Genomic DNA, 25051 nt, shown 5'->3' on the forward strand with positions numbered 1-25051 from the left:
TTCACCATACAATATTCATTTAGACATGTAACCACTGAGATGACTGTTCAATAGCTCTCTGATTATACATCGTTGTACTATTGGTAGCATTGCAAATTGATTCAGTCTTTTTCAGAAAGCAATATGGTGTTATACAAAAAAGAACTAACTACAAAACTGTTCATAACTTTGATTCTAGTGATCCCCCTACTAAGACTACATACCCTATACACTTGTCCTATTGATGCGAAATAAAGAGACCTATTTTTACACACACACGCACACACACACACAAACTTAGCAGCAGTGTTCATAATAGCAAGAAAAGAGAAACAATCCATGTGTCTAATGAAAATGTCTGAACAAATTGTGGCATATATATATATATATATATATATATATATATATATAATGGACTATTATTGTGTTATAAGAAATTTCAAATATGGGCAATCAAAACCATATTAAATGATGCAGATTGAATAATAGTAACTGACATTTGTAACCCAGTTTCTTCGTTTGCACAGTGATATGATTGGCGCAGATGGTCTATGAGGTTCTTTCCATCTCTAGATATAGGATTCTAGAACCTTCACAGTATTCTTTCCTTATAGGTTACTTGCTGCTATATTTGTTCTTTATTTGCCAATAGTAAAAAGTGTAAACATCTAGATAATTTCATATGCTTTAAATCTAAAGAATAGCTGTCAAATATATGGAAAATATTCATTGAAATTAAACTGCTCTTATATCAGGACCATAGAGCAGCTAGGCAGTCTGGAGTCAGAAAGATTCGACACTGGCCTCACTGGCCTCAGATACTTTCTAGCTGTGTGGCCCTGGGCAAGTGATTTAATTCTTTCTGCCTTGGTTTCCTCATCTGTAAAATGAACTGGAGAAGGAAATGGCAAACAACTCTAGTATCTTTGCCAAGACCATCCCAAATGAAATGACTAAACAATAAATATCAGAACCCTATACTGGGTCTCCAAGGTAAAAAGTGTTTGGACAATCAAAATTTATTGTAAATATGTAATAAGACATTCATCATGAATTTAATATTCACCTACTCTATGTAAGGCACTGTTCTAGACACTGGTGATAGAAAAATAAACTGAAAAGTTGTCCCTGTCCTCAAGGAGTTTAATTCTGCTAAAATAATAGAAAGGCTTATGTAAGAGAAACCTAAATAAGTAAAAAACCCAAACAAAAATAAATAAGTAAAATGAATGGTTTCAATTAGTTGATTTTTAAGCATTCTTCCAAGTCTAACATTATATTGCAACATTCTATGACTTTATGAAACTGATGCTGGCTATGCTTTGGGAGAGGTCTTTTATACTCAGAGAAATCATTACGAAGCATTGATACTTGTTAGTCAGAGTCACTAGTCTCAGGTCTACAAGATTTGTTTCAAGACTAATTGAGGAAAGTACTAAGTTATACCACCATCAGTTGGAGGCAGCTAGGTGGTGAAATGGATAGAATACCAGGCTTGAAGTCCGGAAGACTCATCTTCCTGGGTTCAAATCTGGCCTCACATTTACTAGCTGTGTAGTCCTGGGAAAGTAACTTAACCCTCTTTGACTCAGTTTCTTCATCTGTAAAGTGAGTTAGAGAAGGAAATGGCACTCCAGTATCCTTGCTAAGAAAACTCCAAATGGGGTCCCAAAGAGTTAGACATGACTGAACAACAACACCATCACTGGTGCATGCATACCCTCACTAAGGACGGGGAGAAAGAAATATCCTATAAAAGCTAGATTAATGGCTAGCAAGATCATTGTCACAAAGGCAGCTGAGTGTCCCAGTACACATATAGTAGTGGATTTGGAGTCTGCAAGACCTGAGTTCAAATCTTTCCTCAGACACTTACGAGTTGTGCGACGCTGTCCAAGACTATCCTTTCTCAGCCTCAGTCTCCTGATAGGTAAAATGGGGATAATAATAGCACCTACTTCAGGATCAAGTGTGGTAACATAAGAAAAAATGCTTTGGAAACCTTGATGTGCTATATAAATACTAGCTATTATTATTATGAAGATTTTCAATGGGTTTGGACAGTCATACCCACATATCCTTCTTCTGTGGTATGGAAAAAAAGGTGGTTAGCAACACAAAGGATTAGAAATATTAGTGTCAGTGTTCTATTGGTTGTGATTTCATAGATATTGAAAAAGACTTCTAGGCATCCTCAATCTCAAATATTTCCCCTATCTGTGAAGTGATAACTAAAAATGTCTTCAACAGAGAAAAAAGCCTCTATTCCATAATTTGAAATAAGGCTTAAAATACTTTGACTGCTAAGTAAGATAAGCATATTGATTTTAATTTACTTGGAGGCATATGCAACTGAAAGCAGGCCCCAGCCTAATATCAGCTGTGTATTAGTAGAAGGGGTAGGAGAAATACTGGGTAATTGAAAGGGAATTTATATTATATTGTGGTTGGGAAAAAAGATACTCCACAGTTTAGCTTCAGCCTACCTTTCCATTTTTGTCATATTTTTCTTCTTTAGACATTCTAGCTAAATTCAACTGTTAGCTGTTCTCTGAACTTTTCGTTCCATCTCCCACCCTGGTACATTTGCCCAAGCCCAATGTTGGAAGTGTACTTCTTTCTCATCTGTGCCTCTCAGAATTCTTGTCTTGATTCAAGGCTCATTTGACTGAAAATTTTTCTCTGGTATATCCAGATGTGTGTACTCTGCTTGTATTTACTTTTCTCCTTATGTTTTATAGATTTTGTGGAAATTTTTTGATCACTGTAATTTTTTATTACATTTGTTGAAATGAATTTAAATGCAAAAAGGGCAATTGAGGGCACATTTTGTGAACTCAAGATGTTTCTTAGAGCTATATCTTGTTTCCATTGTCTCACCGGAAGCTACATTCCAAAAATAATCTGAAGATTATGAAAATAAAAGTATTTTTTTTAACTGAAGAATATGTACCAATGTGTATTTCCCCCCTTTCAGAATATAAAAGTACACAAGCAGCGACTCAAGTTCCACCAAGCAACATGTCAACTGGACAGGTGTCACGCCAATGCCATACCAATGGTAATGTTCTTTCCTCAATAGTTATGGTGGTGAGGTACACACATAGGCAATGCAGGCCTCCAGCACTGCAGGGCCCCACATCGCTTCTCTTCTCAAGAAGTCCACATGCTGCTGCTCTCCCGGGCACAGTATCTCTGCTGGAGGATGGGGCACTCACTTTGTCTTCCTGAGTCTATTCCTCTTCATAGCTCAACTCTCAGCTCCCCAGGCTACTTTTCCTTGAAGGTGCTTCCGGTCCCTCTCTTTTCCATGCCTGTGTCTGCTGGACATGGTGTCTCCTATTGGGCAATTAAGTGATGCAAGACTCCATGGCTTGGGAGGTTGGGTTGGGAGGGGGAATTTCTCTCTCTTCCAATTCCTTTCTCCTTCTTCCACCCCTTCCTCCTCTCTCTCTCCCCTGGCATGGTAATCGTCTAGTCAATGGCCAGCTGCCCTTCTCTCTCTATCAGGGAGAACTCCTAAGGGAGGTTAATAGTACCTGGGCATGTCTTCGCACTTCCTTTAATGCCTTCACATCTCATTACCTGATTTATCAACTATGCTGGGGGAGTGGGATGGGGAAATCATTTAGTAGGGCCCCAACTCCTCCCTCTTGCACAACTCACTTTGGAATTTTCTTAAGAGTTCATTCCATGAATGTGTCAATTAACAGAGCTAGGAGTTGGCTCAGGAGCAAGTACCACCTTAAATGGGATGTGGTGGGAGGAGCTGCTACAGAAAAGTCTTTATGATTCTCTTGTTTTTATGTCCAGCTACCTACTCAGTGTCTGTGCAGGTGAATACCAAGGCTGTCCTCTCCTGCTTTACTTGCCCAGTAAAGGATCTTGTAATGACAACGTGGGAAATACACCTCAGAAACAAAACTGCCTGTATCATAGCTTACAGAGAAGACAAGAAGGAAAGGCAGGAGACAAACTGTTCTGGTGAAGGAGTGGACTGGGAATCCAGCCCTGAGTGGAATCACAACCTTCAGATAAGCCCAGTGACCACTGAGGATGATGGATATTATAAATGTGTTTTTGTAACACCTGGTGGCAATTTCCAAACTGTCTATCACCTCAGTGTGTTAGGTAAGGAACAGCTTCTGTAACCAGATCCAGGACTGAATAACATGTGACTTGCTCAGAACCACCAACTCTCTCTAAATCTCTCTCTTCATCTCCTCTAGTGCCTCCTGTAGCAACCCTGTCTGAGGAAGGGAATGGGACTGTTGTGTGCAAGGCTGTTGCTGGGAAGCCGGCTGCCCAGATCTCCTGGGTCCCAGAGGGAGACTGCTTCACTGTGAATGAAACTCACAATGACAGAACAGTGACTGTGAAAAGCATTTGTACCTTGGACGGCTTCAATGAGTCTAATGTCACCTGCTTTATTTCCCATTTGACTGGAAACGAGAGTCTGTCCATAGAACTTCAATCCCATAGTAAGTAGCATTTCTCTCTTATACTGTTTGATTCACTATTCCCTCTTCCAGAGAAGTCATATTATGAGAGAAGTGGTGTTCTAAGAGGCATAAGAATTTTATATTTAAAGCTGTTTCAAAATCAAATGAGAAATGACTGAACACAGAACACAGATATTCTTGTACATATTTTGGAATGAATCTTTTCTCCTTTTTTCATTCCATTGCCAATGATGGTTGGTTTTATCCCCTATCCATCCTCCTTTGACAGGTAATTTAAAAGGAACTCATTTAACTAGGGCGAGGGAAAAATATATTTGCTTGATTTGACTATGGGAGTATTGACCTGAAAATTGAAGGAGACATGCAGAACTGCCCACTTAAAACTACTATACTACCAGATAGAGAACAGCAGGTGTGATGAAAGGAGAATAGCAGAGGGGATGCTGAATAATGCACAGGAGACAATACCCATGGAAATGGGCAAAAACCATATTCATGCCCTCATGCCAATGTCTTGGGTAGTGTAATCAATAAAGACCTCAATTGAAGCAGCTAAATATGAACTCATGGTATCACTAAGATGTTATGGGTCGTGACTCATGAATGAATTAGGTCAATGGAAGGATATACATATATTTAAAAAGAAAACATCAAATAATCATATATTAAGTGTCTACTATACGCCAGACATTGTGCTAGAAACTTGATATAAAGACAAAAGTGAAACTGCTCCATCCTCAAAGAGCTTACATTTTAATGGGAGAATCAACATGTACATATATCAGTATATAAAAACACCTACACAGAACACATATCAGAGAAGGGGAAAGCATTCACAACTAAGGGGAGGAAAAGGGAAAAGGGAACACCAGGAAAGGCCTCTTATGGAAGGTAGAACTTGAGCAGAGTCTTGAATGAAGCCATGGATTCCAAGAGGCAGAAGTAAAGAGAGAGAGCATTCTCACCATGGGATATAGTCAGTGCAAAGGCACCAAGAGGGGAGATGAAATCTCACGGATAAGGAGCAGCAACAAGTAGCTAAGTATGGCTGGACTATGAATGTGTGGAGAGGAGAAATGTTTAAGAGAGATGGATGGAGAGGATGGGGCTAGGTTGGGAAAGCTTTTGAAGGAGATGACATTCAAGCCTAGAGGTAATAGGGGATCTCTAGATTTTATTGGGGGGCGTAACATGGTCAGATCTTCCCTTTAGGAAAATAATTTTGGCAGTGATCGATTGGAGTAGGGAGAGACTCAAGTGAGACCACTTAGGAGGATGATTTCGATAGTCCAGATGAGAGTCTATGAGGGTCTGAACCGGGGTTGTAGCTGTGTGAGTGGAGAGAAGGACAAGAGATATCGTGTAGATAAAATCAAAATTTGGCAACAAATCGGCTATGTGGAATGAATGAGAGTAAGGAGTTGAGGATAATAAATTAGATGGAAGACACAGAAAAACTGTATTCTCAAAGAAGAAGATGGGAGTCTGTATGGAAATCTACAGAAATAATTGGGAAAAGCATGGTGAAAAGTATTTGGTGAAAATCAACAAGGAAGAATAAGCAAAATCAATATCATGGAAGGAGTGTACTACAGACCATGTAGCCAGATAAAAGAAACGGATGATCAATTCCTTTTATAGATCACTGTCACAGAGACAATATGATGGTGGAATGGGAGTCTTCAATCTATGTAGACCTCTTATAGCAGTCTTTTTCCTGCTAACAGCAAATCAACCAGTGTATGCTTAAATTGTTCTGCACATAATTTCAGTTTTCAAAAGATAGAGAGAGCAACAAAGGGAATAATTATCTAGTTCAACCTACTGTGGAAGAAGCATTTGATATAGTAAAAATGCCAGAAATCACCGGAGGAATTAACGATGCCGTTTTATAATGTGTGATATACTACATTAGAATTTGTAAGAGATAAGAAAATGCTTGGGATAATTTGAGACACAGTATGATATGCTGGAAAGGAATCTGGGCTAAATATCCAGAGACCTAGGTTTGAATCTTATCTAAGATTACCAGCTGCCAGTCATTTTACCTTTTGAAACCCAAATTTCTTCAAATTTGAATAACAATACTTCTTTGGCCTGTCTCTGGGTATTCTTGTGAGGAAAGCATTTTGTAAATCTTAAAAGTGCTGCATAAATGTGAGCTATCTTTATTATTTGTACTTTATGAGAAAATATTTCAAAAAATTTAGAGAAAAGATAGGTGGAGTCTCATGACCTCAGTCCCAGAAAGGGAAGTTAGCTTGAGAAATAAGGAAGGTCTCAGGAAAAAAAAATTGACAACGAAAATACAAACTATTGTGATAAGGAAGAAAAGGTGCCCAAGGAAACAGTGGCTTTGCATAGCTTGCTTATTAATAAATTCAGCTAAAAAAACAACATTTGTACAAAAGATGGAAGCAAGTGCAGATCAAGGAAGATGGATACAAGAATAATGTCTTGAAAATGACCTTATGAATGACTTGTGAAAAAATGACAATATGAATGGTTTTTGATAAAGCCAAGGAAGAGGTATAAAGAACAGACAAGGAGAGTAGGATGTTAATTGATCTTAACTCTTTTGTTTCTGTTTTATCTACCAATGAAAATGATCTTCAGCTTGTTAAGGATAGATCAAAAACAGTTAAGAGTTAAGAGTTAAGATTGAAACTCAAGATAATTCATGGGATCAGGAGAATCAGAACACCTACCTAAACCTTAATGAGTTTCATTGCCTGTTCCTGATGAGTGATATGCTAGGATAGGGAAAGAATTCAGAGATCACCGTCAATAACCTCTTGGAGGAATGGTGGAGAACTCAGTTGATGATACAAGATTGGAAGTGGACAATATTTGTTTTGTTGTGCTGGTGGCTTCTTCAAAGTGTAGACTGTTGAGCTAAGCTTTGATTTCTGGGAAAAGTCTAGAATGCATCATTAAGTGATGGTCTATGAGGAATTAGAAAGGGAGGTAGGTGCTACTATAACCCAGCTTGGGCTCATTAAGAAGTTATATCAGACAAACCTTATTTCCTTTGTTAAATCTTTTTTTCTTTTGCAAGCCCCCATAGACTTTTATTGAGTGACTTCCACCAAGAAGAATAATGAGAAATAATCCTCAGCCATACCTAAAGTGTTGGGGGAGGGGAAGGGAATAAGTAGAAGTCTTGCTCACTGGGACACATTGAAAAAGAACTAGACACCTAAACTAGTTATGTTAAAAAAAAATGCTGGGTGACGCTTTGTTGTTGTTGTTCAGTTGTTCAGTCTTATCAGACTCTTTGTGACCCCATGGGCCATAGCATGCCATACTGTCTGTGGAGTTTTCTTGGCAAAAATGCTGGAGTGGTTTGCCATTTCCTTCTCCAGTGGATCACCTTTTGTCAAGAACTCTCCACTATGACCTACCCATCTTGGGTTTCACTATATGAGCCTCTCCACCATCACGAGGCAGTGATCCAGGTCCAGAATCCAGGGTGTCCCTTAGGGCAAAATAAACAGTAAAGACTACTTCCCCTCACCCCCACCCCTGTAGGAAAGCACAGTCCTATTTCAGATGAGAGCAAGGACTAAGCTCTGACACTCATGAGGAGAAGAGAATGGTCCCTTTCCTTCTTAAGGATTTTCCCTACTGTCAAGATAAGGAGGGCATGATTAGAACACATGCACCTTTGGTCAAGAAGGGACCAAGAACTAGCAACATGGAGTCCTATGGTGTGTAGGCATTGGATGGGGGAGGGGGGAGAGCTCAGTGGAGAGGGCAACTCTGCTGCCATTGTTTTTTCAGACCCACAGGCCAGCCTGTGTAACCATCTCAAACATTTCTTGAACTTCCTCCTTGGTTTTGGCAGCCAAAGGCAGAGATCCTATTGGCCATATCCTGGCCCTCCTGTAGCCTCACAGGTTCCAACTTCATCTTGGCAAACTCTCTGGGGTTGCTCATCCTACCTCAGGTTCTTTTTTGTTCCCCATGAGGATGATGGGCACATTGGGAGAGAAGGGCTTCACTCTTAGCGTCCACTTCTTAGAGAGGTTCTCAAGACTGTTTGGAGAAGCACATGAGGATGACATCAGTATTGGGGTAAGAGAGTGATCAGAGTGCAGTCTTTCAGCCCCACTGTGTCCCATTGTGCCAGCTCCACTTGCCTGCTTTCCACTTCAATGTCAGCAATATAGCTTTCAAAGATGAGAGGGACATAGACCTCAGGGAACTGGTCCTTGCTGAAGACAATGAGGAGGCAAGTTTTCCCACAGGTATCACCCCCCACAATCACCAACTTCTTCCAAATTGCAGGCATTGCTGGAACTTAGGCTCTACTCTGTGCTGCATAGTCACCGTACTAGGTGAAGAGACTGATCCCTCTTTTCCTTTTTTGGGGAAGTGAGCTAGGTGGCATAGTGGATAAAGTGCTGGGCCTGGAGTCAGGAAGACCTGAGTTCAAATCTGGCGTTTGACGCTAGCTGGGTGACCCTGGGCAAATCACTTAACCCTGTTTGCCTCAGTTTCCTCATCTGTAAAATGAGCTGGAGAAGGAAATGGCAAACCCCTCCAGTATCTTTGCCAAGAAAACCCCAAATGGGGTCAGGAACAGTCAAACACAACTGAACAACAATAATGAGATTATTATATTGATAGGTCAGAGGACTACTGTAGATATAAGTGGATTTCAGAAAAGCATTTGAATATCTCTTAACACATCTTTTTGTACAAGATGAGGAGGCATGGGCTGGATAATAAATAGCACAGTTAGATTGAACCAACGAATTGGTTCAAAATGTGGTAATTGATAGAATGAGGACAAGGCAGGAGGTCTGCAGTGGAGTGTTGTATGGTTCTGTCCTTGTTCTTATTCTGTTCAATATTAATGACTCGGATGGAGGCACAATTATCAGCTGTGCAAATATCACAAAATTGGTGGGCATAATGAATATATTGGATGTTTGAACTGGGTTCCAAAAAGGTTAGAACAGTGGACTATATTTAATAAGATATAATTTAATAGGAATAAATGTAAATCATAACCCATGGTTTAAGCATATATAGACATACGAATGCAGAGAAACAAAACCAAATTATGTAAAATTATATATAAAATTAATTATACATAAAACATCCATGGTATTTTAGTAGACTGAAAATGCATTCATCTTCCTAACTGAGCTCCTTCTCCCAGGCACTGCTAAATACATTAATTAGATCAAGACCAAGGCCACAACTCCGAAGACAGACACTAGATGGCATCCTTGGGGCTGACAAGGGCTATCTCTCTTCTACATCTAGACCCTCCAGGTTGACAATAGTACATTAGTCAATAGAATCACAGAATCTCAAAGAAAAAAAAAACCAAACTTAAGTCATCTAATAGAGTCTGAACTCAGGGAAGAATCTCTCTCTAACATGCCTGATGAGTGCTCATCCAGCCTTTGCTTAAAGACCAGGTAGGGGTATCAGAGGTGGGCCTGACACCAAGACCCTGTTAGTTCAGATTGGATTTGGTGATGAAATTTGGTGGTGAAATCATAAGTCATCAAACAGTTAACAAAAGGAGATTTATTTTACCCTAATTTGGAAAGAATATGCCACAAGGATATAGAGGTATGTAGCTTCTATTGATGGGGCCCCCATATGGAAACATATCCAGTCAGCAAGCCTATTATATTGTTAGAACAGAGGACTACTATAAATATAACATACCTGGATTTCAGAAAGGCATTTGAATATGGGCAGTGCAGGGTATGGTCATTTTCATGGTATTTATTCACCAAGTAGGATGGACCAGTTCTGCATGAGTGGCATTTTTTCACCCTTAGGTGTCCAAGAAATTATGAAGGAAGCCATGGAAGTCAGAAGGCTTTGAACCCTTTGAAATCTACTTCAAAATTCTAAGATACATGTTTAATTACTATCAGCATATCTTTCCTTGTGACACAGACATACAAAGCCCTCAGCTTATGAGCTGCTACCTGCCTTAGGCATTCTCTTTTCACATGTAGAGATAAGCAGAGGAGAGGGCTGTGCTGTTCATGTCTGCCAGGCCTTTCTTGTCACAGTGCCCAAACACCAGAATTGCTCTCTATATATGAGTACAGGAATACACAAGCCTCAATTTTGCCATCTAGATACAAGCTAGGAATACCTTCTTCCTTGAACTGCCTTGCTTCTAATAATCTCATGTTCCCTGATGGAAAGCTACTGAACAGGACATCCCAAGACCTTTGGAGATCTGGATCTGAAGCCCTCCCAGCCCTGCAGCGCACCCACCAAGGAGACACATGTAAAAACATATCATGAATTTCACACACTGATTTATATTTCTTCAGCTTCTGTATGAAATACTAATTCTCTCTCCTTACACAGTTATTCTGACCAGATATTAACTTTCTACCATCCACATATTCAAACCGCATCAGAAAAACCCAGGGAGAAAATATTTACTCCAGCAGCTAATAGCACCAGGAAAGTATCCTGACACTCTCTCGTAGATCAGGGCATCATTCACAACTGTAGGCTACCTCTTCACAGTCTATCCCTTAGGCCTTTTCCCTGTCATGGACTCCTTTGAAGTCTATGGACCCCTTCTCTGAATACTGTTTATAAAAGCATAAGATGAGATTACAAAGGAAATTAATTATTTTGAAAAAGTTATCAAAATATTATTTTAAAAAAGTTGATGGACCTCAAGTTAAGAACCCCTAACTTGGGTTATTATGAATTCTGAAGATCATATGATCATTTTCTCCCATGGTTCCTATTGCTTCCACCATCCATAAAATGGGTATGACATTGGTATTCATACCACTGCTTTACAGGATTGTTGGAGGAAAGCATTTTGTAAACAGTAATGTATATTAACTGTGAGATGGTGGTACTGACCTGCATTTGGAGAGTGCTCTGTGATCTTTCCAACCACGATGAAGTCCAGCCTCCTGTGCAATGCTCCCTTCTGCAATGTTCCTAAGAGAAGGTCACCTAGACTCTCCTTGAACCTTTCCAGAGATACAGAATTATACGCAGAGTAAAGCAGTTCATTTTATTTTGTTTAGCTCTAATTGTTAGATGGGTTGCCCCCCCCCCCACCTTTTTTTGACCTTTATATTGTTTCCAATATGAGGCTGCATGGCATCACAGAAAAGTACTGGATGTAGAGTCAGAAAGTCCTGGGTTCCAATCCTGCCTTTGACACTATCTTTGTGACCCTAAGCAAGTTATTTACCTTCTTTGTGCTTCAGGGAACTCTGTGGGGCTTATGTAGTAAGTTGTGGAGGGAAGTTCCACACTGAGAGTTCCCATGCTGGATGATGATCACCATTTTCGGGATTCTTTTTTTTCCAATTACTTTACATACCCCTTTTATTTCTAAGTCTTACTAAGTGGTATCTGGTTAATTTTGGGTAAGTTATTAGTGTTATTACTTAACTAGTTATTAGTTAATAGTTAATTATTAGTGGACATTATTAGTGTTCCCCAAAGCTCTCATTGCTAATTTTGGGTAGGTTATCAGTGTTATTAGTTAACTAATAGTTAGTAATTAGTTAACATAGTTATTACTGTTCCTGAAAGACCTCTAGTTGTTAATTTTGGACAGATGGTTAGTGTCATTAGTTAACTAATAGTTAGTTATTAGTTAACATAGTTATTAGTGTTCCTGAAAGCTCTTGCTGTTAATTTGGGGTGGGTTATCAGTGTTATTAGTTAACTAATAGTTAATTATTAGTTAACATAGTTATTAGTGTGCCTGGAAGCTCTCTAGCTGTTTCATTCTCAGCATCAGTAATTCTCCACTCATTCAATCCATCTAGAAAGTGCTGAGCAGCTCTGCTTCAGGAAGGGTTCTAAATGCTTTCATAAGAACATGGCAAACCTAGAATCGACCAATCAATCATCATGCATATATTAAACACCTATTCTGTTCCAGTCACTGTTCTAGGTGGTGGTGATACAAATACAAAGAATGAAGCTATCTTTATTCATTGGGAGCTTACATTCTAACAGGGAAGACAAGAGTTCTAATAAAGAGAATAAGTACAAATAAGTATGAAGTAGTTAATTAAAAGGCATTTGGAGAACTGCTTAGCACAATGCCTGGCATATAGTGAGTGCTTATTAAATGTTTATTGATTGATTGAAGAAATGTGTCAGCAACTGAGGGGATCACGAAAGGCTTCATGTAGAAGATGGGGCTTCAGCTACATTGTGAAAGAAGAAGGGGATTTTATGATGTAGAGGTGAAGAGAGAATGCATTTCAGGCACAGGAAATGGCCAGTGCAAATGCACGGAGATGGGAGTTGAAGCATCATGAATAAGGAACAGAGCTGTAAGGCTAGTCTGGATTGAAGAATCCAATGAGGCTAGAAACACCAGGGCCATTATTGGTAAGTCAATTTCATAATGAGATTCCCTAGAACTTTCAGGCTGGAAAGATGTAACAAAAAAATTCTTGACGTTGTTAAAATATTATCTATGTCTTTATTTAAAGGTTCCCTGACTGCTTTCAAATACCTACACGTGACCCTTTCTGTTGTTTCCTTGGGCTTTCTGGCCATCGTGGGATTGTTTATTTATAAGAAATCCAATGGCTGCAGGTATTGATTAATATTTTTAACGTATCTTTTAAATTTTACTAGATAAAAGACAGGAAGGTAGGATTTGGGTAGTGTGAATTACTTTAGGGAGGGCAACCTACCTCATTGCATTTAGTTAGGAAAGGTTTCATGGAAAAGGTAGATTGGGGGGTGAATGTCAAATGAAGGAAGGAATTTCATTAGCTGATGGAGAAATCAAAGGATCTTCCAGGGATAAATAAAGTTATGGGAAGTTGGGTAAAAGCATGGTGAATTCAGCTATGTAGGGCTTTGGGGCCTGGAAGAAGAGGTGTCTGCCAGTAATCTGTGCTGGGAAATTAATTATAGCAATGCCTCACATGCACCAAGAAGAGATGCCTTCATGTATAATCTCCATCTAGTTCAAATAGCTATTTACTTTCCCTTCCTATTTTGAATTAAAGCCCATGAAATAAGACCCATCTCTCACTTTACCCTTCCTCATCCTTAGTATGAGTGTATGTTCCCAGGAGTAGCATTCAGGGAGTGCTGGTAGCTAAGGAGTAGATATTAATTTCTTATTCATTATGGTTTTTTGCTTTAGAAAACCTCTAAACTGCTCATTCCTATCAGGGCAAGCAAAGAAAAATAGAACAGTATGGTCAGGAAATTAATGCTTCTTTTCATCTTGAAATCTAAGTAGAGATTTGCTGTAGTCATTCCTGCTTACTTTTGTTTCTATTTATTGTTTTATTGTTTATTATTTATTTTATTTAGTTTTATATTTTATATTATTTAATATTCAATAACTATTTATTTCATATTATATAGGATTAATTTAATATATTTAATAATATAATTTTTTATATTATTTATTTATTGTATTCATTTTTACAGGACTTGTAAATCCTCAAAGCCAGAAGCTACTCCAGGGGTTAGAGAGGTGAGATATAGAGGGAAATTTCTGTGAATCTTTTTTTAAAATTTATTTATTTATTTATTTATTTTAATTTTTAGTTTACAACACACGGTTCTACGTAATTTTGAGTTCCAGATTTCCCCCCTCCCTCCCCGCTCCCTCCCCAAGACTGCATGGAATCTCATATAACTACCACATATAACTTCGCATTGAATTAATTTATACACTAGTCAAGTTGTGGAGAAGAATTATGACCAATGGAATGAATCATGAATGGAGATTGAGGCACACTTCATGCTCGCCTTTTTTTCTTCTCTTTTGTTTTTGTTTTTGGGGGTTTTTTTTTGAATCTTTTATTTTTTTAATCATTCAGTCTGACTGTCTTGTGTCAAAGTTGGTGTTTTATACGAAAACAGCACATTTTGTTTTGAATCCCTTTGGGTTGGTCCAATTTGTTTGTGGCCAACCTTTAGGAAGACCTTCCCAATCCAAGCTGAACTGAAATCCATCTTCAAGCATATAAGACTTGAGATTTTTCCAAATTTTCAAAACCATGGAGGAAAGTGAATTCATTCTCTCTTCCTTAAACCCATTCCCATTTCCAGCTTCCATTTCAGTTAATTGTACCACCTTTCTCATGTTCACCAGACCTAAAACCTGAGACTTATTCATTGGTCATAGTCACCAAATTTCGATTATTATTTTTCTTTTAAAATGTCTTATCTGCTCCTTCCTCTTCATTCACACTTTATTCGTTCAAATACAAGCCATCATTGCCTTACCTTGTAATATTATAACAACCTTCCTTAAACAATGTCAAGTGACCATAATTCTCTGTCTATGATAGATAGACAGATGCTCAGTAATTTCATACTGATGTATTGGTTAGTTTATCTTCTTATCTTCAATCTCTTCTTGTTCTGATCTGTTCTATACCCTTTCCCACTTTAATCTGCCTAACCACTCATTTCATAGTGTCACTACATGTCATAAATCTGAATTAATTTCCGCATTGCCTACAGAATAAAATCCAAACTCCTCACCTGGCTTTCTTTTTCTTAATAATTAAGATTTTTTGTTTTTGTTTTTGTTTTTTGTTTTTAGCTCAGTTCCACATAATTTTGAGTTTCAGATTTCCCCCCACCTCCCCTCTCCCCAAGACGGCATGGAATCCGATATATCTTCTACATATAACTTCGCATTGAACTTATTTACACAATAGTCAAGTTGTAAAGAAGAATTATGACCAATGGAATGGATCAGGAGAAAGAAGAAACAAAACAAAACAAAAAAACCAAAAACAAAAGAGAAAAAAAAACAAAGGGAAAACAAAAAAAGGAGAGCGAACAGTGTGCCTCAATCTGCATTCATACTTCATAGTTCTTTCTCTGGATGTAGATAGCTCTCTCCATCACGAGTCCTTTGGAGTTGTCCTTGCACCTTGCATTGCTGAGAAGCGCAAAGTCTATTAGGGTTGGTCATCACAGAACCCATATATCTGTGGTTGTGTATAATGTTCTCCTGGTTCTGCTCCGCTCACTCGGCATTATATCGTGTAGGTTTTTCCATGTTATTATGAAGTCCGTATCATCCCTATTTCTTATCACACAATAGTATTCTATTACCTTCACACACCACAACTCGTTCAGCCATTCCCCAATTGATAGGCATTCCCTTGATTTCCAGTTCTTTGCTACTACAAAAAGAGCTGCTATACATATTTTTGTACATATGGGTCCTTTTCCCACTTGTGTGATCTCTTTGGGATACAACCCTAGAAGTGGTATTGGTAGGTCAAAGGGTATGAACATTTTTATAGCCCTTTGGGCATAGTTCCAAATTGCCCTTCAGAATGGCAGGATCACTTCACAACTCCACCAGCAATGTAACAATGTTCCAATTTTCCCACATCCTCTCCAGCATTTATCATTTTCCTGTTTTGTCATTTTAGCCAATCTGACAGGAGAGATGTGGTACCTAAGAGTTGTTTTGATTTGCATTTCTCTAATCAGTAGTGATTTCGAGCATTTTTTCATATGCCTATAGGTATCTTTAATTTCTTCCTCTGAAAACTGCCTGTTCATATCCTTTGACCATTTCTCAATTGGGGAATTACTTGTATTCCTCTCACCTGGCTTTCAAGACTCCCTACAATCTGGCTCCATTTATACCTATCCAGTTTTATCTGCCACTAACTCCAAATACATCTTTGCTATAGCCAGGCTGTTTTCATTAGAACATCTTTCTCATAAGTCTTTGTTGAGGGTCAAATATACAAATACTTACGAAGTACTGTGTATGTCTTTCTCTTTCTTTGCTAACTATTCAGATCTTACCCATCATTCAAGACCAAATTCTAGTCTGAGGCCTTATCTAACCATGCTAACCTACACAGATAGTGTCCTTCTAATTTAGAGTTCTATAGCACTCATGTGCCACGCAGATTGCAGATACTCAAAAAATGTTTGTCTAATGTATGAAACATCTCTTTGATTTACACCTACTGTTTACTTACCTATGAGATTGGTGACTCACATTGTGCATGGACTTGAGGGTAGTGAGTGTCTGTAAGAAGTTTGGTCTTAATAAAATAACAGAGCAAGTTTCTGCGATGATTTTTTGGTCTCTGTATTTGGGGTTTTAACTTTGGTTTCTATATGAAATTAGGATGAAGTGGAGCCATATGCCAGCTACACAGAGAAAAGCAATCCACTCTATGATACTAGGACTGAGGTGAAGATTTCTACAGCTTCATGAAGTGAAGACTTTGGGTTCGAGTTCCAGGCAGAACTCACCAGTTAGTTCAGGCTAATCCAGGTGCAATAGAAACCCACTGCTGCTTGTCATGTCCTGGGATTTCTGGGGAAGAGAAGACCCTCTTCTGAAACCTCGCAATGTCAGAGACTCTAAAAATAAGAGACATACTTCCGAATAGTCATCAGAAGTGAGAGTGTGGGAAACTTAACAGCTACCAGTTGGTGCTCTTAAGAGCTGATGGATTACAGAGACATTTCAGCATTTGTCATTTCCTAAGCACCCTTCACTTGACTAATCAAATTCATATTCTTAGCTAATATAATAAAATATTGAATCATTTATTTAATCATTATTTATTTAGTCATTAATTTAGTCATTCCTGGATTGTTGCCTTTTTAAGTAGGTATGAAGTATATGTGTACACACATCTATAAATGTATAAATGTATATATAGTGTACATTAACATATATGCATATATGTGTACATACACATAAATGTGAGTATATTCATGTATATATGTGTATATACACACAGTGTTTGGGATCATGAGACCACCATGATCTTTACAACAATTAGAAATTTGATTTGATTTAATGACATGGTAATTTGGAAACAAGACCATTTTACCACTTTGAATCATGTGGTAAAAATATACTATACTAATTAATGTGAAAGTCAATCAACAAATACTTCTCAAATAGCTCCAATATTCTCAACAGTAATCTAGATGCTGTGGGAGATTAAAAAAAAAAGACGCATGTAATTCTTGCTTTTAAGGAATTTATAGTTTAACTGAGAAGAGAATGCTAACATCCATGAAACAATAATAAATAATGTGGGATGATTTATAATTATGTGCCAAATTGTAGGATACAAGCTATGGATAGTCTAGGGACTTAGAATTTTGAGCTGTACAGATAATTGAGTATGAATTTTAAACCGTACAGATAATCGAGTATGAATTTTGAGCTGTACAGATAATCGAATATAATCTCTTCATTTTACAAATGAGTCTCATGAAGAAGTGACTTGCCCAAGGTCACAGGTAATTGGTGATTGTTCTTGTTGTTTAGTCATATCTGACCGTGACCTCATTTGGGGTTTTCTTGGAAAAGATATTGGAGCACTTTGCTACTTCCTTTTCCATCTCTTTTTACAGATGAGGAACTGAAGTAAACAGGGTTAGGTGACTCAGGAAGATGAATCTGCCTGACTGCAGGCCCAGAGCTCTATCCACTGTGCCACCTAGCTGCCTGGCAATGGGCAACATTAGGATTCAAAATCAGGTTTTCTGACTCCAAGTCTAGAACTCTTGTCATTGAGTCATTGAATTCTTGTTGCATGATGAAGATCAAGGAGGACTAGAATAGTCAGGGAAAACTTTATAGAGGAGATGACATATGAGTATACATTGAAAGATGAACAGAATTTATATCAGTGAAGGGGAGAAAGGGAGACTATTCCAAGCAAGGGGAATAATATAAAGGAATGAACATGGGCAAGAATGAGCATAACATGTTCTTGAGGTGCTGGGAAAGTGACTCCTTAAGTGGAAGTTGTGTTTGGAGGAGTAGTGAGGAATGAATTTAAACAGGGATTATGTAACTCCTTTAATATTCCCCTTACTCCCACCAGAAGGATATCCCAGACCCTAACTGGGTTAATCTAGAAGTCCCCAGCTAGAACTGGCACCCAGAATGACCCAACTTTCCTCTCTTCTTACTCTGGAACATAGCTTCAGCTTTCCTGCTAATATAATTTCCCCTTTTCCCCTCCTGGCTAGACAATGGATACCTTCCCCAAATCCTCCCCTCTCTTCCTCTCCCATCATCCCTACCCCTGCCAAAGGGAACCCAGAATCCTCTCTTTATGCTGACTCATAGGCCCAATTTTCCCTTCTCAAATAGTGGCAGCCCATACTTAGACACATTGATTGATTGTAAGGACTCCTGAGGTTATGTGTAGGGTGGGATTTAGATTGCCAATTGTTGAATATTCAATGCAAACATTTACACCTTGGAAATCAGCAAACGCTACAAATCAGGGTTTTGTTGATTGTCTAGACTTAAGAAAGTGAAGGAGAAAATGTTAATAATGCAGATTAAACTTGAAAGTATACCCAGGAAGGAGGTGGAGCCAAGATGGTGGAGAAAAGGCAGCGACTCACCTGAACTCTCCCCAAAACCCTTTTGAGCACATGTAAATAATGCCATAAAACAATTTCTGAAGTGGCAGAATCCACAAAAGGATGGGGTGAATTAATTTTCCAGTCAAAGACAATTTAGAAGGTTGGCAGAAAAGGTCTGTTGCACCTGGGTGAAAGAAGAGCACAGTCCAGCACAGCCTGTTACAGCACAGACCAAGCCCCAGCAAACCGGGAACAGAATTTGGGAGCCACTGAATCATCATCATCGTCATCATCGTCTATTTCTGGAGTTCTCAGCCCACAGGCAGTAAGAGGGTTAAACAACTGATCAGAAGGAGGTTATCAGGGTCTCTTTGCTGGCATTGGGGCAGGACTCTGTTGCTTTGCACATACTCAGATCCAGGTTGCAGTACTGGGTGGCAGTCCTAAGGTGAGGAGGAGCACTAAGCTCACCTAAGCTTTCAGCTGCAGTGGAGCAGGGCCTTCTGTCACAGTTCCAGAACAGAAAAGAATGCTTTTGGTAACTCACAGAGCAGAGGACAGGCCAGGAGAGTAGCAAAATGCACCTCATCTTAGATCATACCGCCTTGGTGAAAATTTACAGGTCCCTAAAAGTATCTCTGAAAACAGCTGCTCAAAAGCCCTGAAGATTGGGATAGTGCACCCTCCACCATGGAAGCAGAGCCCCACTTTAACAAAGACTTAAAAGTCAAGAAATAGACTGGAAAAATGAGCAAACAACAGAAAAAAATTCTGACTGCAGAAAGTTACTATGGTGACAAGACAGACCAAACCACACACTCAGAAGAAGATAACAAAGTGAAAGCTCCAACACCCAAAGCCTCCAAGAAAAATGTGAATTTGTCTCAAGCTGTGGAAGATTTCAAAAAGGATTTTGAAAATCAAGTAAGAGAGGCAGAAGAAAATTTGGGAAGAGAAATGAGAGTGTTGAAAGAAAATCGTAAAAACAACAACTAGTCAACAGCTTGGTAAAGGAGACACAAAAAAATACTGAAGAAAATAACACCTTAAAAACAGACTAGGCCAAATGGTAAAAGAAGTACAAAAGGCCAATGAGAAGAAGAATGCTTTAAAAAGTGCCAAACGGAAAAGGAGGTCCAAAGGCTCACTAAAGAAAATAATTCTTCAAAAATTAGAATGGAGCAAATGTAGGCTAATGACTCTATGAGAAATCAAGAAACAATAAAACAAAAGCAAAAGAATGAAAAAAGTAGAAGACAATGTGAACTATCTCATTGGAATAACAACTGACCTGGAAAATAGATCCAGGAGTGATAATTTAAAAATTATTGGACTACCTGAAAGCCATGATCCAAAAAAGAACCTAGACATCATCTTTCAAGAAATTTTTAAGGAAAACTGCCCCAGAACCAGAATGTAAAATAGAAATGGAAAGAATCCACTGATCACCTCCTGAAAGAGATCTCAAAATGAAAACTCCAAGGAATATTATAGCCAAATTTTAGAGCTCCCAGGTAAAGGAGAAAATATTTCAAACAGCCAGAAAAAAACAATTCAAGTATTGTAGAACCAGTCAGGCTAACATAAGATCTAGCATCTTCTACATTAAAGGATCAGAGGGTTTGGAAGGAGGGCAAAGGAATTAGGATTACAACTAAGAATCACCTACCCTGAAAAACTGAGTGTAATTTGTCAGGGGAAAAATGAACATCCAATGAAATAGAGGACTTTCAAGAATTCTTGATGAAAAGACCAGAGCTGAATAGAAAATTTGACTTTCAAATACAAGACTCAAGAGAAGCATATAAAGGTAAACAATAAAGGGAAAGTAATAAGGGATTTAATAAGGTTAAACTGTTCACATTCCTACATGAGAAGATGATCCTTGTAACTCATAAAAACTTTCTCATTATTAGGGCAGTTAAGAGTACATATAGATAGAAGGCACAGGTATGAGTTGAATATGAAGGGATTATATCTGAAAAATAAAATTAGTGACGAGAAAAAGGAATGCATTGGGAGAAAGGGAAAGGGGGGCATAATGGGGGTAAATTATCTCAAATAAAGAGGCAAGAAAAAGCTTGTATAGTGGTGGGGAAGATGGGGGAGGAGAGAGGGAGTGAATGAACCTTACTCTCATCAGAATTGACTGAAAGAGGGAATAACATATACACTCAATTGGGTACAGAAATATATCTTACCCTGCAAGAAAGTAGGAGGGGAAGTGGATAAGAGAAGGGGTGGGGGGGAGTTGATAGAAGGGAGGGCAGATTGGGGGAGGTGGTAGTCAGAAGCAAAACACTTTTTGAGGAGAGGCAGGGTGAAAGGACAGAAAGAATAGAATAAATAGGGGTGGGGAATAGGATGGAGGGAAATATATTTAGCAATCATAATGTGAAAAAAATGTTGAAGCAAGTTTCTCTTATCAGAAAGAGGCCTTTATGAAGGCCTTATTTTTTAAATATGTAGAAAACTGAGTCAAATTCACAAAAATTATAAATGATCAAGAGATATGGACAGTTTTCAGATGAAGTAATCAAAGCTATCTATAGCCATGTGAGAAGTTGTTCTAAATCACTATTGATTGGAATAATGCAAATTGAAACAATTCTGAGGTGCTACCTCAGACTGGCTAATAGAATATAAAAAAGTTCTTAAAATTCTGAAACTTTTTTGTGGCTCAAATAGCTCAAAAATCTGTGCTGGAAGTAGGTACATAATCTTGCTTTAATATTATTCTGAGTTAAATATTTTATATTTTTCATGTCTGAAATAGAAAGTGAGTGAATGAATAGAAAGTATTACCCAGGAAATCTACTCTGTCAACCATCACCTCAGGGAAAGTACACACAGGATATGTTTCATTTGAGGCTGCCTATAAGCAAAAAACACAAGAAGAGAGAAGAAAAGAAACAAAAGAATTCATCCATAATGATGGCCTGGTGTAATCCAAGCGAGAGAAGATGGAGAGGAACAGGAAAGATGCTATCTATAATTAGGTACAGCTTGGTCTCTAGTAGGCTGAAAAAGGGGAACAAGAGAGAGGAAAAAAATGTGGAAATGAGATCTCTTGGGAAGATAACTTCTGCTTTGGGGCTGTGGATCATCACCATTCTTCTACTTTTTGGTAAGTCTGATGTAAAAAAAAAAGCAATTGCCATTGGGCGATAAGAAAAGAGCAAGTTGGAATGTTCTCCTGTGGGTTTTTTGGTTTGCATTGTTCAGTGTGATCTTATCCTTCTATTTCTGGCCCATAAATCTGTTTTATTTTTTCTGCTTGTTCTATTCTTATTATTTCACAGTTTAGTATCAGTGGCAGATGTCAATAATGTGACTTCTTTCTTTCTTTGTACCATAAAGATGAATAAAGTCAATGTTAACCTTCCCCTCACTGTGATTTTTAAACCAGTACTTAAATCACCTTTGCTATTTTCTGTTCTCATCGATTTCAACCAATATTACAAATAAGGAGATATTTTATTATTTGAAACTGCCTACCTGATAACTATACACATTCAAAGAGACCTGAAGAATTTGACCAGTTATACGAATAACAATCTAGGAAGATCACTTTACCTTCCATCATTAATATGCTTCTGGAGAAAGCACTTTTTTGTCTCCTATTATCTACATGTTTCAATTACCCACTTCATATTACTCATGTAATCAAAGCCTAAATGTTATTAAAGGAACAGAAAAATCTCATGCGTTAATGAAGAGTTTTTGATAGTTCAGAGAGGGCATACCTTTGTATTATTGTAGGGAAAAATATAAAGGTCGATTAGCAGATTAAAGTGTGCCAATGTCTTTACAAGTGACCTTCTTTTCTATTAACAGGCCTAAGACTATTGATGAAATTAAATTCCAACCATATTAACCAATACTATCAATGAAATGGATTAGTGCTTTTTAAGTGCTTTGGAAGTGTCAATTGACATTAAAAAAAACTATCTGGGAACATTGCACACAGATTAGTTTTATATCATTTCTATCTTACTACTTAAATAGGCATATCTATTTGGTAGCAATACTCTGGTTATGCTTTGTTGTTAGTCACTAATTTGTGCTATGAATAATTGAAATTTCTAAACTTTAATTAGGTTAAATAAAATTTAATTCTTATAAAAATATTCAATACTTCCAATTTCTTACTATGAAAATGGCCTTCTAATTATTTTGAATTATCAAGGCTATATTGCATTTTAAAAATGCTTTAGAATCATTTTTTACTAGCCTTTGTACCTGATCTGTTTTTTCACACATGTAGAGCTCTTTGTTGTGTGTGTGTGTGTGTGTGTGTGTGTGTGTGTGTGTGTGTATGTGTGTGTGTGTGTATGTGTGGCGCTTTTGCTTTTTAAACATAAGCATTAGGGTTGCTCTGGAAGGATTGAGGAAGTTGGGAGTGTGAATTCTAACTGTGCCCTGCTAACAGGTTGGGTGACTCATTTTCTATTTCTTAGTTTCCTTTCCCATAAAATGGGTCTGTGGTTTGACTGATCTTTTGGAGACATTTTTCATCTTTTGTCTATCCTAAATGATGTCTGACCTACTGTAGGTGGCCTTAGGGAAAAGAATGAGTAGTCAGGGTACATTTATATCACAACTACTTCATCATTTTACCTTTAATTATTCTTTCACTTGGGAAGTGGATCCTGACACAACAGTCCTGGATGTTCTTAGGAGCCTCTTGTAAACTCTGGCTTGTGTTACCAATGAGGAAAACCCTGGATTCTTCAATATCTAGCTTTGACCCCACCCAAGTGGCATTTGGGAAGATCAGTAAATAACACTCTGTAGCAACAATCTGCTAGCAGCTACTGTGGCTGTGTAAGACCAATAACAACCAGCACACAGAAAGGCTGCCAACACAGGTTTTTTGATCTGCTTTTCTAAGGAAAGCAACTTTAAGGGGTTAACAATCTCAATTTAATTAAACATACATATATCATTCACTTAGTTCTGGGGGAAAAGATCAGCCCCCTGAACTTCAAGGCAAATACAAATAGAAATCACAAACATCAATAGACAGACCTTGTCTGATTCAAATCACAATTCATAGTTACCAGAGAAACATCAATATCTGTGCGGGTTTTCAAAGCTGTGGGGGCAGTTACAATGGCTTGGCGAGAGTCTCAACACTCCTTTCATGAGTGCGCCCCAAAAGTCAAACACCAAGCTCCCTTCGATTACATCCTGTTCAGAGCCCTATGGGCTCTGACCTCACCCAGGCTGGGTGTGTGAAAGTTCCCCATCCCCAGTATCCACATCATATACAAGTCAATGACTCTCAATTGTCTTAGTGCTGAAAAACATTCCAAGACAAGATCCCACTTTACCAGCCCCATTCAAACAAAGGCCAGAATCATTAAAGGCATTAAGAGAAGAATAGCAAAAAGCCCCTCCCTCATTACCATTACACAATCCACCCCTTTCTAGGATCCTTGGCCTAACAATATCTAATTAAATGGCCATGGATCCTAGGAAAAAAATAGAAGCATTATACATTGCAATCACATTCAGGGAAATATAACAAAACATATCATTCAGTATTATTCCCAAAATACTTGTTTACAAAACACCATCCACCCCCCAGGTCAAAGCAAGTCAATCTCTTTAGTCAATACAGAATGTCCAAGTAAAGTCCTTCTTGAGGGTGTGTCCTTCTTCCCAAAAGGCCATTGCAGGCTTCCTCTTGGTACCCTTAGGTACTAGCATGCTTTAATCCGCAAAGTCCCAAACAAAAAAGTCCAAATAAAATTCTCTTGGGGATGTGTCCTTCTCTCCACACTGCTCCAGCACCCTGCTTCCAAGTCCTGAGGGGCAGCTGGGCAACAAAGCCAACAAGGTGGGGTCCTGGGGGTCTATGGCACTTGCCCCCACCAACCGTAGTCAACTCCACCCTCCCTCCTGGGTCTCAACAGTCCCAGGACACTCAGTGCCTTGCTGCAAGGTTTCCATCTTGCCCCAGGGCTGAATTCCAAGCTCCGGTTCCTCGTCATCCAGCTCCAGCTGGCTGCTCCTGGCTTCTGCCGAAATCCTGATGTAGGTGATTCTCCACCTTTGAGCTCACCTCACCAAAGGCAGTTCGAAAGAAGCTCACTGTTCTCACCTTTCCAAAGTTCTCATACAAGCAGTCTTCCACTGGGTCAATATGTCGGCAACCACCATCCACTTCTTCTTTCTCCTCACCAGCTGCCCCCTCCAAATCTGCACCAAGGCCGTTCTCCACTCCTGTTTCAAAACTCCACATACAATACAATCTTAAG

General features: G+C 38.5%; 1 protein-coding gene and 1 pseudogene across 1 annotated transcript in view; one reads left to right on the forward strand and one right to left on the reverse strand.

Annotated features, from left to right (window-relative positions):
* Positions 1 to 16986, forward strand: part of CD200R1 (CD200 receptor 1) — a 42503-nt gene extending 25517 nt beyond the window's left edge. The window contains 6 exon segments of the mRNA XM_036746206.1: positions 2957 to 3040; positions 3793 to 4110; positions 4209 to 4460; positions 12917 to 13022; positions 13878 to 13923; positions 16567 to 16986. Of these exon segments, the coding sequence (XP_036602101.1) occupies positions 2957 to 3040; positions 3793 to 4110; positions 4209 to 4460; positions 12917 to 13022; positions 13878 to 13923; positions 16567 to 16656 (896 nt within the window). The 3' untranslated portion in view covers positions 16657 to 16986.
* LOC118840168 lies at positions 8073 to 8736 on the reverse strand (annotated as a pseudogene).
* Positions 16987 to 25051: the final 8065 nt, after the last annotated feature.

Source organism: Trichosurus vulpecula, chromosome 2 (assembly GCF_011100635.1).
Source record: "Trichosurus vulpecula isolate mTriVul1 chromosome 2, mTriVul1.pri, whole genome shotgun sequence".
Classification (NCBI taxonomy): Eukaryota; Metazoa; Chordata; class Mammalia; order Diprotodontia; family Phalangeridae; genus Trichosurus; species Trichosurus vulpecula.